This window comes from Athene noctua, chromosome 3 (assembly GCF_965140245.1).
Source record: "Athene noctua chromosome 3, bAthNoc1.hap1.1, whole genome shotgun sequence".
In the NCBI taxonomy this organism is placed as follows: domain Eukaryota; kingdom Metazoa; phylum Chordata; class Aves; order Strigiformes; family Strigidae; genus Athene; species Athene noctua.
In genome coordinates this window covers 23,519,884-23,535,654 of record NC_134039.1, presented here as the reverse complement: position 1 = coordinate 23,535,654, position 15,771 = coordinate 23,519,884, and the positions used below count along the sequence as shown (strand labels likewise).

Sequence of the window (15,771 nt, the reverse complement as noted above, 5' to 3'; positions counted from 1 at the left end):
CAGATTTTTGCTGTCTGTACGTTATGATTCATCTAAAACTATGCAGAAGCTTTTAAGTTTCCAGTATCATTATGATTTTATCCATAGAGATTCAGCTTTATCTTTCTTTGATCATCTCGGATGTTCTCCACAAAAAGACTCAAGCAAATAAAATGTAATAGTTAAAAGCAGTATTTTCCTGAGACCATGTAATATAGAGAAAAAGAAACCTTCATAAAATGAGAGCATAAATAACAATTAGTCCTTTTATTTACCCTCCTGACATCTCAGAAGCAAACCAACCAACCCCACTTTTAAATAAAAAGTACATTTATTGAGGAAAGCATCCAGCAACATTATGATCTGACATAAGCAGCTTTCTAGACACAGCAGCAAGGAACCTTTAGCCCTGTCCAAAGGTGTTAACAATGCAGTACTAATGTGACACGGCACTAAATGGATGGCCAAACACAGAAGCTTTGTTACATGCAGGAGGTTGCATTTTCATCATCTTTTTTCCAAATGTGCACCTGAGGGAAAATACTATCAAACCCTTTCAAAGAAGAAAAGCAAAGAAGAAAAATATTCTGTCCTGTATATTTTAATGATAAATCCACTAAAGGCAAAGAAATAGTATCTAAATTGCTAATGAAGAGTGAAAGCTCAAAAGATTTTTGATTTTTTTGTATGGTGCATTTTATTCTGCTTAACCTATTAAGAGTAAAATGTGGACTGGTCAGAGCATCAAATTAATACATAATCACATATTCTCCTAACTTTCAATTTTTAAAAAATATTTCACAAGTAGGCTTTTACCAAAGATTTTAGTCAGTCTCATTCTTTCTAAACCTTTAAGCAGATGAATTGGGTCAAAACGATTGTATTATTTGCCTGTAATTTATGCTATCAACTTTACTTTCCACCACTGCACCACTAAAAGAAAACTGTGGTCCAATTTAAAGCTGTAAATTCAGATCAAATGGAAAATTGTTAAATTCAGAAGGGCTTTTGGTCCATTAACTTCCATGCTGATTTGACACGCTCTGCAGTGCTCGGGCAACAGACTCTGCTATACAACGTATTCCTAAGCAAACAGTGCTTTATGTCATAAACCATCTGGGGTGTCAGTTCTAAGGGCCACTCATCAAAACTCCTCTGATACACTTGGAAATGCTGAGGTGCAGAACAGAAACTTTTCTTCACTACAAAATCCCTTTTGCAAGGGTAAGGAGATGCTGCTGTCAGAGGAACGATGGAAGGCACAAAATTTTGGCTAAGGCAGTTGTTTTCATTATTCCACTGAAGAAAAACATAGGATACACAAGCTTTCTAAAAACACTAGAATTTTTCTAAGGTACCAATAAAAGTGATACCATTCACAACCTGGACAGTGCTTCCTTTTATATCAGAGCCTATAACTGCAAAGCTAAGTGCCAAGCAGATGGTTGAAATCTGTTTTGTATAAAAAGTGTGCGCACATGCATTTTTTTTAGATTGAGTTCTTTGTATTCATATTCAGGCCTAGGTTCTAGCCATCAAAACACTGGCACTGAAGCAATCATTAGCAGCGTTTTAGACAACTGGCAACTAAGGTATTCACAGTTCTCCACAAAATGTTCAGCTAATATCTCCCAGATGTACAATTAAGGCAAAAGATCATCATCTTAAATTGGTATCAGTGCTTTGGATAGCCTTTCAATAGACTGCACGTGTATGTAAAAAGCTATTTTATTCATCTTATTTTAAAAATAACGTTCTAACTTCTATTACGCTCTATTTTTTATAGCTACTTTTAAAAATACAGGCTTCCACATCGGACTCTATCCAACTATAACAGCAACAACTGCATTCATTTTATTTTCATTTTTCTAATAAACATCAAGAAGGAAAATCAATAAATCATTTTAACAATAAGGCACTGTGTTTCTTAACTGATAGTCGTTTAATTTATTTAATATGAAAAGATAGGCTATGGTGCTCTAGAGGAATCTGCTCCAGACGAGGGCTGTGAGCCCTCCAAAAATCCACTGATGAATCTGCTGCTGTTATACTGGGCAACCCATGGCAAGTCATCTCAGTTGCAGGTACCTCAGTCAATTCATTTGTAAATTGTTTTATTACCACAAAGAGCAAAACCAGAAATGCTTACTAGCATGGGGCTCTGCTGTCTGCCTGGGGTTCTCATGGAATCTAGGAACTGGTGACAATAATTTGCCCAGTGACAAATTAACAGAGGTCACGCTTTAGACAACTGAGGTTATCAAACAAATATATATTTGGAAGAATGCATTTTTGTGCAGCAGTCTCAGTTAAGACCTTGGTGGCCACAGCTAGAAATTATTACTTTTAGAAACACAGTTTCAAAACACAAACGGATTTTGTGTACAGTGCCCAGTCCACTAAGACCCAGATGTTAGCCCTGGCAGAATTCAGATACATTTTCCTTACAGCCATTCTGATCATTCTAATCTGTCAGGGATACATGTTGTTTAGGAGGAAGAGATATTTAATGTGTCCTTTAAGCACTCCAACACAGAACTTCTGAAATACACACATTTGCAGAAGCCTGCAGAAATCTCTCCTGATGCTTTAGAAACTCTGGCGGTATTGCAACTGATGGAAGTTTGCTGCAGATTAAGGAAAAGTCAGGCTTCTGCTCAGTGATCTCATGTCACCATTTCATGCTATCCTGGTTTACTGGGGTGAAAAACATCAGCCTTTTTCATAGAGTTGTGCAGAACATTAATTAATCAGGCCTACGTTTTTAGGACCTGACACTGAACTTCAGTGCCACTGAGTCCAAACACTCAGAATGAATGGCACTTTTTTAAAGGATGCCTTGACTGGCCCTATCACAAAACAGGTCTTTGTGAACACACTGCTGAATAACTACTACTGAAACACTATGGAACATGCCTGATTATAATCCATTATCTTGAAAGTAGTCTCCCTCTTAAAAAGCTTATCAAAGAAAATAGCTTAATAGCTCAGTCACAATATTCATAGGCTACAGAGATCAAATCCAGCCAGGACTCCCTAGTTTATACCCGTTTTCTCAACAGTGTATAGTAAGAGATGCAACACTGAGACTAGGATCTAAATCTACCTGCAGACCCCAGTGATTCAGCTCTACTCTTACTGAGCATACAGTTGGAAACCAGAAAAAAAAATACTAAAAGAGATTAGAAGAACTTTTAACATGAATATGAAAATAATTCCTTTTAATAAGCCTGAATATCATTCCCTTTGTTTTTCATCTCTGTCACAAATTTAAAAAACAGATGTCAATATGCAGGTAAGAATCACAATGCATTTTGTGCTTTGCGATGTGGTTTTTGCTTTTAAACTAGTTGGTTTGCTCATTGTGGCTGCCTGTATTGCTGCTTTCAGTAGAGTCTGTACCTCACATTAATACTCTCCATGTGAAGAATTTTTTCCTGGACTCCCCTAGTGCCCTGTCCTTAGGTTATAAAACATATGGCAGCTCTCGTACATATGGCTGAAGAAGTTAATTGTTCTCCAGGATGAAACCTTTACCTGACTATTACTAGCACAGATTGTCTCTCAGTTTACGTCTTAAACACTGCAGGTACTGCTATCAAACTCCAGTTCTCTGAACTTGACTCCAGGTAGGGAGTTAGTTTAGAAGCACGCTCAAGTAATTGGACGGGTTGCAGACAGTATTCCGCCCCAGCCCTAACTGATGTGGCTGGGGCTGTAAGTATTTTTTTACTTGATATGATTTGTTATAAACTGAAGTCCCTATTTTACATATTTAAGTAATTTGAATGTTATAGTTCACCTAGCTAGAATGAGACCCTTTAGAAGTTATAACTGGACAGACAGAAGTTTGTAATTTGCAGTTTTTAGGATCTCAAGGAGGAAAAGGAGGGTCTTGAGCTTAAAGAAACAGGACTAGTAGTCAGTAGCTCTATTTTTCATATCCACCCATGCAAACGATTTTGTGACACCATCCCTCAGTTTTCTTATCTACAGGTTGAAACTAATTTTGCTTCTCAATCTAACAAGCATAGAAATCTTCTTGATTTGTATATTAATACTTTCCAAATGCTCTCAACTCCTAATCAAAAGACTTTACAGGAAGTATCAATCTATTATTATCTGTACTTCGAGTGGTAAAGCAACTTCTACATACGTATGTGTAGAAAAATATATGGAGAGAGAATACACATGCACATACATTGCTCACTTTATAAATTCTAAAGCATGGCTTCAGGACTGAAATCTCATTCATGAACCATACTAGGGATCTCTTACCTACTCTCCATTTCTGAATTTTCCCCATACAAAGACACATTGATATTACTCTAAGCTCTAAGCACAAAGGCTGCTCTGTGGAATGGAAAGAAACCTTCTTTTTTGTGTTTGTACAGTGACGAGCATAATGGGGTCCTGATTCAGGATGCTTACACTCTACAAAAACACACTAAATCAACGACACTAATACACATGCAGATTATCTATAAAAGAGGTGCATGGCATACTTCAGAGTGGCACAGTATTTTTCCCATTCTTTGTATGGTATTTCATGCAAACACCATAGCCTAATACAGTTTTCCAAGTCACACAATTAATTTCAGAGTTTAGGCAAGAACAGCAAAAGCAAGCAGAACTTACAAAACATGAGCAAAAGATGAGAGTCTTCCACTGAGAAATTCTGCCAAATTCTAATCTCAGATGCAAAACCAGAACCAACTCCATGTTCACATGGTTTCAGAGATGAGAATCCACAGCCTTTACAACACACTGACCATAAATATCCACTTAAATCTCCAAAACCCATGAGCAAAAGACAAACCAAAGGCTGAACCTGAAAAGAGAGATCTATCTTCTATCCCTCTGTGATTTTCAAACTCAAAAGCCTGGATATTTTTAAAAGACATGGAAAAGAAACCTATTTGGCTTTAGTCGGTAACTGCAAAAGGAAATGGTACCAAAAGAATAATGTTGCATGTTCTGTTTACATTTGAATTCATTTAGCCTTTCAGTTCTATTTCAGTTTTGTTGCATTTAGTTTTTTTTTTCTTAATAATCATCATGTTTTGGTGATTCACATTTCACACCAGCACAGGAACGAGTCATGTAAATACAAGACAACAAAATGACCCAGTTTGTTAAGAGACATACCCCAAACGGGTAAGAACAGCCTTCCCTCCACTGTTACCAACCATCACCTTCCTACTCATCTCATTTCTATCCAGAGAAGTCTCTGCCCCAGTGAGGCCACAGCATCGAAATTTAGGGAGAAAATCCTATGAATAGAAACTTGACTAAACCTTTGGAGAAAATGTTTTCAGTCTTTTTTTACAAAGTAAATGTAATGAGGCTGCTAAGGGAATTTCTCTGAAAACAGAAGAGAGTTGAATATAGCCTGGGGAACATTACAGCAAGCCCATACTCTCTCCCAGCACAAAGCTCCACTGAAATGCCTCAACCCTAACTTAGGTGGGCCACCCCAAAAGGTGAGAGGACACTTCACACCCTTCATTAAACATTCTCTCTCTTGAAACAAGGAATACCTCAAAATTATAAAAACTGTACGCAGAGATGCACTTTGGTCTTTCAGACTGTGATGAATTTTAGCTGCATCACACTATGAAGTGCAGTCTCTTTAGGATTCCCAACAAACTGAAGATAATGCAACTTAATGCAACCCAGTAAACAGACATACCAAACTACAGAGAACAAACATGAATGCGTCTGTATATACGGGAATGCTTACTCTTGAGATTTTTTTAGGCTGTTTTAATTGGCAAAAATAGTTTGGTGAAATCTTTTCATCTAACTATGCTAAAAAGGAATAACAACATTAAAAATTCTTCAGAACCACTAACATTTTGCTTACTCCTGGTCTTATGCTATCTATTGAGTTGTCAATGGCAAGTAACTCCAGCTCACTGTCAGATACAAGACATTTGCCCATGCCCAATCTTGGAGATGGATGAATGAAACACACATTTTTTTCATTTCCACATTCTTAAAAAAATTGAGCTTATCACCAAAGAAATGAAGGGTATGACAAACTGTATGGCTTTCTCTTTACATAAACTACATTCCTAGGCCTTTTTTCTCTAGAGTTACATAGGTTTATGAAGAACATTAGATGGAGGCAATGGTCTTAACTATGCAAGAATAGCACATACCCACACACACAGAGTTCCTGTCCACTAAAAAGAACTCTGATTATTCAGACAAGAAAACTGAATTTCTATTCACTTGGCATATACTTTTGCCCCCAAAGTAATAGAACAATGTTAAAATTAGTGAAACAAACAAATATGTAGTAATAAGACTACAATACAACCACACAGAAACATTAGCACTAAGGTAACGTTTAGATCAACTAGCACGCAGACATCCACATCCTAGGAATAAAACAAAACCACAATGAAGACAGCTTATATGAACTTATAAAAACAAAGGCAGAGGTACATGGTAAAACAAAATAAAATTATTATAGATCTCAAAGAGCAGTTGCTGACAGATTTCCATACTTGGTCTTAAAAAAAAGTATAAAAAGGAAATCTGGAATACTAAACATAAATTTTAAAAATAGGACATATAATTAAAATTTTGGAACTGAGATATACTACCTGATTAATCCCACAATACTTTTAAGGGAAACAAGGTCAAAACCATTTCAAACTTTTAAAACGAGCTCCAAGCCTTTTCTCATTTTCAGTTCAACTCTTAAGAGTTCTACAAGTCAAAGATAATATCTTGGAGTTCTACAAGTCAAAAATAATATTGTGTTGGATTTTTTTTTTTTACTTAGGGTGACAAAAGGACAAACTGAAGAGAAGTGACATGCCAGATCAAAAACAGGGGGTAGGAAAACATTTGAAAATTTTTTTCAAAACAAATAAATCAACACCCCTCCCCAATATCATGGGCAGCACCTCTAATACTCCTGAACTTCATATTAACATCTGATGATTCTAGCAACCGAATTCAACTCATTATTCTTTTCCTTCTTTTTCAGTTTAAAAAAATAATTTTTGCACCTATCCTAAAAGACAACACAGCTTCTCTGAATTACCACTGCACATCTCACAGTTTCTATTCACTCCTTACATTCAAGTACCATGGCCCCTACAAGCAGCGCTCACCAATATTCTTCCAAAATCTTGTCTAAATTTGCTTTCTCCCAGCAAGTACCGCGTGCAGAACTTCACACTGTCACAAGGACATGTGGGCTCAGGAACAACTAGAGATGCCTGGCTTCTCAGGCTGGCAAAGACTGCACTCAGAGCGGAGGTGACAAGCGGCGTCTCTCGAGCAGAGGCTGTGGCACGTGGGTCTCCCCGCTGCCCCCCTGGTAGCCGCTAGCTGCATGCAGGGCCTGGACCTGACTCCAGGCAAGGCACAAGCCACTTGGACAAAGTCAGCCCCCGCATAAGGTGTGGGAGAGGTGGGACGGCAGTGGGGTTTCACCAGGGGGTCTGAGGGAAAAGATGTGAAAGGTACAAACTCTGTAAATCCCTGTCAGGTACAGCACATGCAACTGCTCACCTTCACTCCCTGACCAAAGCCAAAAGCTCAAGAGAAAAACATGACAGGTTTCAAACATTGGAGATGTTCTGGTTTAGCTAATACAATAATGTGATGAGGATCTCCTTAATTTGCAGCATAGTTTGTAACATACTCAAATACAACATAACTTTACATTTTGTAGGAAGTACAGGAGACTTCACACATGATCCAAGTTAGATAAAAACCCACAGACACTTTAAAATGGAAAAGCACTTTACTTCTAAGCATGCTACTTGTTAAACAAACTCCCTGCCATCAGCAGAGACGTACCACAGCTATTGGTTAATTGCTGCGAGCACTTCTTTTCTCTTGACTACAGTAGCAGAATTCACAGGCATTGAGTACTTCCAGCGTGTATAGGTACAACATGAAAACATGTTTTTCCCCCTCCACTTATGAGTTAATTATGCTATAACCAGGCCCGAGCAAGAAATTAATAAATAAAAAAAAGAAAGCCAAGAGGATGTCAAACTGACTTCTGTAAGAGTTGTGAAGGCAGAAGTATCTGACATGCAAATACACAGCTATCCTATTCAATATTAAAAGATTTTTAAAAGTATAGTACGAAAAGGGTGTGAAGGAACTATAAATCCACCTTGGGAGGAGATACTCTTTTTCCTATATAAATATTTTAAAAGTGTATTTTATACTGTTACAGATATATTGCATTACACAGAAACATGCCTTTTCTATCAGGGAGCTTCACATTTAAGTAACTCAGCCAGATACTATATGCCTCCTGAATGATAAAGCCATAAATGCTTGTTAAAAGCTCCCTGAGAAGTAGTAAATATTTTGTAAACTAGTTATATATTTAAGATCTCTGGACAGCAAGAGAAGGGAAAACAATTCCTCTCCTATGTAAAGGTACCAATCAAACACACTATGCACATAAACATCGCAAGATGCTTGGTGGGAGATCGTGTGTATGTGTTTGTGCATGTTTTAATTAACTCCTTGAATGCATATGATGAGCCAGCCACCCAGAATTAGTAATGCCAAACTCCCGATTTGATTCAAATGCAATGAATTCAGCAGTCGAATTGTGCGGGCTGGCGTGTCACTCATCAGCTCTCTCATTTGGGCTTTTGCCTTCCAAGTCTAATTCACAATTTCAGCAACTGGTAAATTATTAAGATGTTCATTAAAATCCATCATTTGTAACAGTCAACTTCTTCACTAAGCGTAAGCACAACAAATGAAATTAGCACATGCAGGACATTAGTTAGTATTCTGCAAATGCTTTAATTCCTTCAGCCTTATCTCAGTGAAATAAAATCATGTTAGTTTTCATCACTGCAAAAAAACAGTATCTGAAACTTCTAACTGGCACTGTATTTATTCTTCAGATCCCAGACCCCCAGCCCCACAAATGTAAGCAATAAAGTCTTTTTCTCAAAACATTTCAGTGGAAGGTGAAAGCTATTCAGCCCGGTATTAAAAATAATCTCACTGTTTTCTTTTAAAGGAAGGAATAATCACTCTTCTACAGGTAGATTTTAGGAGAGTGGGACGTCATTCTGTGCAAGCTGGTTAATAGAAAGGTATTATTCTTTCCGCACAATTTTCAGCAAACGTAGCAGCAGAAGAAAGCTTTTAGGGTAACTTTAGCTAAGAAAAGCACTTAGGAATACACAAAGTTTCCTTTTAGGAAAATGATTTCTCCGTTTGACAGTGTTGGTACAACCCCAAAATAAATGCAGTGGGAGTCTGAAATGACTCGTGCGGTGCAGCAGTGAAGCAGCTAAGTATATTTTTTTCACCCCAGCAGAGGCTTGCTTTACATCCTCGAACCCTTCCTTTCTACAAGCTATTCACTAGCACAGAGAACGTTTCAAGTGCACAGAGCTGGTGACTGTAAATGTTAAACTTGTTCTACTGTCCCCATCCCTGCTTTTTGTCTTTGCTAGATGTTCCTTTTATCCTATGAAGCATTAACCCATCATTTTTTCTTCCACAAACACTGAATACCTCTTTACCTTAAATTGGCATGTTAAAAATAAAAAAAAAAAAAAAAAAAAAAATTAAAAAGAGAAAGAGAAAAAATGTCACTATGTCCAAATCCCTAGCATAGCCTTTCTCTCAGTCTACAGAGAAATCTAAATATGCAGTAATTAATTTGGGTTTAAGAACATTCCATACACTAGGGACATTTTTCATTTATCAGATTTTATTAAGACATTATTTTATTAAGACATTAAAACTTTATGTTGGGCATTTCTGAGATTTTATCATTCTGTAAATTTCACAGCTGTCTGCGATGGTTCTGGCCACATTGTCTCTACCTTTTTTTCAACGAAGTAAACTTTCCTTCTATTGTGGTCATACTTGTTATATTTATGTATAATGACCTGTCTTAAAACAAGCAAAAAAACCCCACCAAAAAAACCCCAATGGAAAACCCAAACAACAAAAGAGCTATTCTTTCTGAGATCTTTAAAGCCAATTCAGAGTGCCACAGGTACATCACAAAGTACATCCCGTAAGTGATCCTTCCTCTGTGTAATAAACAGAGCAGATTCCAGTTATAATTTCTTCCTACAACGTTTCTGCAAACATCATCCCCCTCAGTGTACGCATTCTGATGCGCCTCTCAATCAAGCAGCTGAACCGCCACAAACAGAAATAAAGACATGCAAGTAACTTCCCAGGAAAGGATGAAAACCCTCACATTTTGGTATGGCAATTAATTATACATGCTATTTCACAAAACCTACTGCAATTTACTAGTGATGCTGAATGAATTAATGGATGTTTATTCATGTGACACCGAGGATCATTTTAATTCCAAGTGTGTATCATAAATGTCCCCTGATAACGGCCACAGACACATAAGAGAAGACCCCTTGATTCAGATCCCTTCAGTTCGGGTGACTGAAAGTTTCTGAACTGTTTGCAGTTTACCGGGATACACTGAAACATCACAGGAAAGACAGCAGGGAAAGAAGAAGAGTATATATATACACAGACACCCCAAGATCTGAACTATGCACAACTTCACCTGATAAATCTTTACCTCCTTATAATTTGCCATTCAATTTTAAAAGGGAGTAGTGGGAAATGGATAGTAATAACAAAACCAAAGTCAATCATGCAGGTACGCCATGCCAGACCCCAGCAACCACAGACATGTGCTCCAAGAACTGTTTACACCGAGAAACTGAGAAAATAACCTGCCATCAATATCTAAAAAACAATTATCTGTGCATCGCGTATATATACACACGTGAACTCTGTGAGCATGTGTGTGTCTGAGGGTCTGCGCATCTCTGTAAGAGAAAAGTGTGTCCTCATGGCTGTTTCCCGATAAACACAGATATTACACGGACAGTATCTACTCTGTGTATGTGTGTATAACTATAGTCAAACACACACAATGTAAACAAATGGTAATGATTAACAGAGATATTGGTTTGTATTACCAATTTAAACTACAGAGGAAAAAGTGTTAAAAAAATATTGTATGTCCTGAGGTTCATTTTTATTGCTTCCCATTTCTACTGCTTGCTATTATCTGCATAGCAAAAGGAGAGCAGCGTATTGATTATTTAACTAGAATGTTTACAAAAGCAAAGCTGGGATCTCTGAAAATGAAACATATGCCTAAGGGGGGTGGGGGTGGGGGGTGGGTAGGGAAGCTCATTCTATTTCTAAGGAAGATGTTTTGTCCAAAATTATTTGTTTATATATAAAAATTATATAAACATATTTACAATGCAGAGACCACAGATTTTAAGAAGTTCCAACAGGAACATGAAAGGACTTCATTCTGCTTCACAGAGTTTACAAGTATTCTGTTCATCACAAAGTTCAAAGAATAATCGAAATCACTTGCTTATAAAGGTATATGTATAATCTTAGTGAAGCATATGAAATACTTGAATCTATCAACTGTATGAACAAGACAAATGCATGATCATGATGCTAGACCAGATTTGACACCAGAAACAATAACAGTTTCCTCAGGTAGTTGAACTAAGTTAATATAACTCACGTGAACAAAACCAATTTTATTCTATTATTGTAATAACAAACCAAAGAAAACGCCAAGTATTCCAAGTCTGGAAAATTAATTGCATTAAAGATGACCTCGGAGGAGTGCAACCATGCCAATTCCACTTTCCAGTAAGGAAGTGTTCTAATTGCTGAACGAGGCTTGAAAGCGTTAAAATAGTTCTTTTCTGTGTTTCCCATTTTTTTTCTCTGATCTTTTAATTCAAGCGTTCTTTCCTGTCCTTTCTCTGCATGTGTGTTCCTCAGCCCACTTAAAATGTTTTTGTCTTGCATTCTTTTCTATGCCTTTACTATCAAATTCAGTAGGTTTGAACGATGAACAGCTTGACTTAGCATATTTTTAACCAGCTGGTCTAGCACCTAGCTGGTATTGCATAGTCAGATACAACCAAATGTTTATACAGGAGGTAGCTTTCACGAATATGAGAAAAACCTAAGTAACACGCATCCTGGCGTTCTTTTATTTACCGCTTAGAAATGAAAGTTTGGATTGTTTACTGCAGCTGCACAAGGGACTATTAATAACCTTTAAAAATGAAGCCAGAGGGAAGGGATGCTGGATCATCGACGGACGCATGTACAAGAGCCTGAGAAAACGCTTCAAAACCTCTTAGAAGCGCCAGATCATATGAAATAAGATCTAAACTCTTCGAGGTCACAAGCCATCACCAGTGACAGCAAAAACTTAGTTCCAGGCAGGGAAGGCTCCTGCTTCGGGCAGGGGGAGACGGGCAAGTCTACGTCATACCCAAACCCCGCTCCTGACACTCCGTGAGAGAGGCGACGGCCAAAACTTGGAGGCAGGAGTTTCACTGTTTTTCGTTCCTTTAATTTTTTTTTTCCCCCCTCTTTCTCAGGCAGAAGGATGTTCTCCTGACGGACGGCTGGGACGTTAACTTGCCTAAAAATAATCGCTTCTGCTAGATCAACAAAAGGTCATGTGGTCGGCGGAGCGCCTTCCCAAGTTTGATGGGAGGGCGAGGCTGGAAGTTGAGCCCCCCGCCTCGCTCGCCACGGGGCATCCTCCGCCGCCCGGGGAGTCTCCGGGCAGGAGCGGGGAAGGCGCAGCCCAGGACAGCACCTCGCCCGCCCGGTGTGTGCCCCGGCGGGCCAGTTCGGGCAGGGGAGGGCGGGCTGGCGGAGGGCACAGCAGCCTCCGAGGCAGCGGAACAAAGCTGCGCGCCGCGGGCGCTCCGCTGGAGCGGCCGGGCAAGAGGGGCTCGGCGGCGCCCGGGCACGGGGGCTCCCCCGCCCCGCCCCCACCCCACGCCACGCCAGGCTGGCTGACACGCCGTTTGAATAGCCAAGGTACCGCTCGGGGCGGGGGGGCGACGGACGGGGTTGAGCATCTCCCCGGCCTGCCGCCAAGTTGTGCGCCCGTCCCCGTGTGCCTGTGCGAGCCCGCACCGCGGGCAGCCGATCCACGCACACGCGCGCAAACACGCGTGCTCAAATAAATTTAAAAAGGGCAACAACAAACCACAAAATAGAATACAAAAAAAAAAGGGGGGGGGGGGGAAGACCACCACCACCTCCCCCCAGTGCAGAAGGCAGCGGCCCCCCCACCCCAACAACTCGACTCACCTTTCAAACTCCTGAGGTAAATCAGGGTCAGTTAGCATGCTGGAAAAGCACAATTTCCCTTTGTCACAGCAGCCACCTATGGTCGCCTCCAACTGAACCTGTCAAGTGAGTCCAAACCTTCCAAACCGATTGATTTTCTCTCTCCCTCTCTCTCCCTCCTTCCTTCCCTCCCTCCCTCCCTCCCTCCCTCCCGGCTCGCTCGCTCTGAGCTAGGACTCCTTGACCAGTCTCTTAAAGGGGCAGCGCGCCTCGCAGCAGGCTGCTCGCACAGCTCCCCCCACAGCGGCGCGGCGCGGCTGCCAGGCACTGGGCAACCTCAGGGTGCCTGTCCCTGCCTTTTCATTCTGCTCGCCCGTCGCCGCCAAACGGGAAAAGTCAACTCGTTCAATGTCCTAAAAACCGGGGGTGGGGGGGTGGTAAATAGGGGGGGGGGGGGGGGGGGGGGAAGCCCGACAATCCACCTAAACCGGCAAACCAGGAGCAAATCCCCTGCGCTGAGGAAGATCAGTGGAGAAAGAAGATAAAACAAGAGCAGACTGATTAAATTGAAACAGTTATCAACTTTCTCGGACTTCAAATACGAGAGAAAAGATTAGACACATAAAAATGTTACCAAAAGCATTTGTGCTCAGAAGAATTTTCATTCCTTTCTCTCCCCCCTCCCTCTCCGCTCTCTTGCTTTCTCTCTCCCTCTTTCACTCTTTAGGGAGAGGAAAAAAAAAAATCCAAAACCACACAACCATCCCGCACAACAATCAGGCATTGTTCTGAGGGAAGAAAAGCAACTTTGACAGATTGAAATATAGCAGAGGCCCCTTCAAGGAAACCTGTAAACAACTTGTCACTCACTCTGTCGGTCTCACTGTTAGCTCTTGCTTTCCACAAAGTGCTGCGAACCGTCCTGGCAACAAACCCAAAGTTGCCTCAGCTCCAAACTCCATCAAACAGCCCTGTTGTGTGCAAGGGAAAAGGTAGCCACATGCCAAAACAGCGGGAGCGCACACACACACACCAAAAATAAACTTTCCGTTCGTCTGCTAGGGCTTTTCTTGTTTTCTTTTTACACACAACCTCCCGCCCCGTTTTTGTCCCCCGCTCTGGGCGAGCAAGAGGTCCCTCCGCTGTGGATCCCCCTACTTTCCCAAGCCCAGACAGCCCCTGATAACAAGGTGTACGAAGCGCGGCCGCAGAGCCCCTCGGCTGGCTAGCGGAGCGAAGCCTCTTCGGCACTTCCAATTATCAGATAAAAATCTGACAGGCAGGAAGGCAATCAGGTAATAGACCTTTGACACGCGGGGACAGAGCCGCGGGCAGCACCGGCACCCGCCGCCGAGGGGCCACCAGCCCCGCATCCTGCCCCGGGGACACCCACCGTCCCGATCCGCTCCCCTCGGCGGGGAGGGCTGAACCGCCCCAGCCCGCCCCGCCGCGGGGGGGGGGGGGGGGGGGGGGGGCAACGTCCGGGAGAACGCCGCGGTGAAATTCCCGTCCAAGCCGCGGGGATTAGCCCGGGGCTACTCTGGATGCGGAGCGCACAATGCCTCAACAGTCTGCACGGCCCGTGTCCAGCCTGTCACTGAACAAGCGGGAAGGGGAGGGGGAGAAGCAAAAAAGAAAAAAAATGCTCTCCCTGTTCTTTAGCACACACACCCACACACAACCACATATCTACTCCATTCTTTCCAGTTCCCCAGCCCTAATTCCTTTCTCTCTCTTCCCCCCCCCCCCCTTTAATTTGCAGCTGGACAACATTAAGGGCCTTTAAAAACCACGAGGTTTTGACCCCACAACAGTTTGATTAGGTCCACTGCCCTCTCTCTTCCCCTCTTATCCCTACCTCCCAGTGACATGGAGAAAGCAAGTTTACTTTTTGAAATATATACACATATTTGCACACAGTGGCCATAAAATGCTCACCATTTTCATGCCTGCTAGCTTAAAAAAAATTCAAACAGAAAAGCTTATTATTTTTATTAATATCCAAGAGCTACACTGTTTAATTCACTCCTTTTCCCTCTCAACACATATGCTACGAATCAGCAGGCTCACACAGGGGCCAGTCAGTCCAGTGTTGGCATAAAGGCATCAGCTAGAAGTCTGTGATGATCACGTTAATCACAAGCAGCAAACTCACTTGCAATTTATGCACATCATCCCCAAAGAGCATTAGACCATTCACAAAACAAAATGCCGAAGTAAGTTTGTAAAGGTGCCTTCACTGCAGTTCGTAAGAGGCTCTATGAAGGCTGCCTCCAGCCTGCCTTACACCACTACCATGCTCAGAGCTGAGTAGCATGCAATCTGTCAACTTCTGACATGAGGTAGATCTAATGGCTCCTCACTGTGGGGCAGGGTAAACTGACTTCCTTCAGTAGCCCCTAGCAAATAATATTTTCCACAGAGGTCCATTCATAGGAGTCTGACAAACCTAGTTAATATGTACAAGGATTTTTCATTTGTTATTTCGTAGCTAGCCCTTTTACGACAGCTATGAAGTAGACATTGAAAAGGCAGCAGATGATTAAAAAGAACAATTCCATTTCAAATACTTTCTCTTTCATTTGAGGGTCTCAAACCACATTAAGTCTCACATTACTCCTCTGCAGGTAATAAATATAATTAGGGCCAATTCCAAAACTT

The 15,771-nt window shown here is 41.1% G+C and overlaps 1 protein-coding gene across 6 annotated transcripts in view; it reads right to left on the bottom strand.

The window, feature by feature from the left end:
• The window catches only part of SOX5 (SRY-box transcription factor 5), a 295,645-nt gene extending 282,374 nt beyond the window's left edge, over nucleotides 1–13,271 (bottom strand). For all 6 annotated transcript variants that reach the window (XM_074902275.1, XM_074902274.1, XM_074902276.1 and 3 more), the window contains exon 1: nucleotides 13,132–13,271. In XM_074902275.1, the coding sequence (XP_074758376.1) occupies nucleotides 13,132–13,169 (38 nt within the window). In that variant the 5' untranslated portion in view covers nucleotides 13,170–13,271. The remainder of the gene's footprint in view (nucleotides 1–13,131) is intronic.
• Between the last annotated feature and the right edge of the window lie 2,500 nt (nucleotides 13,272–15,771).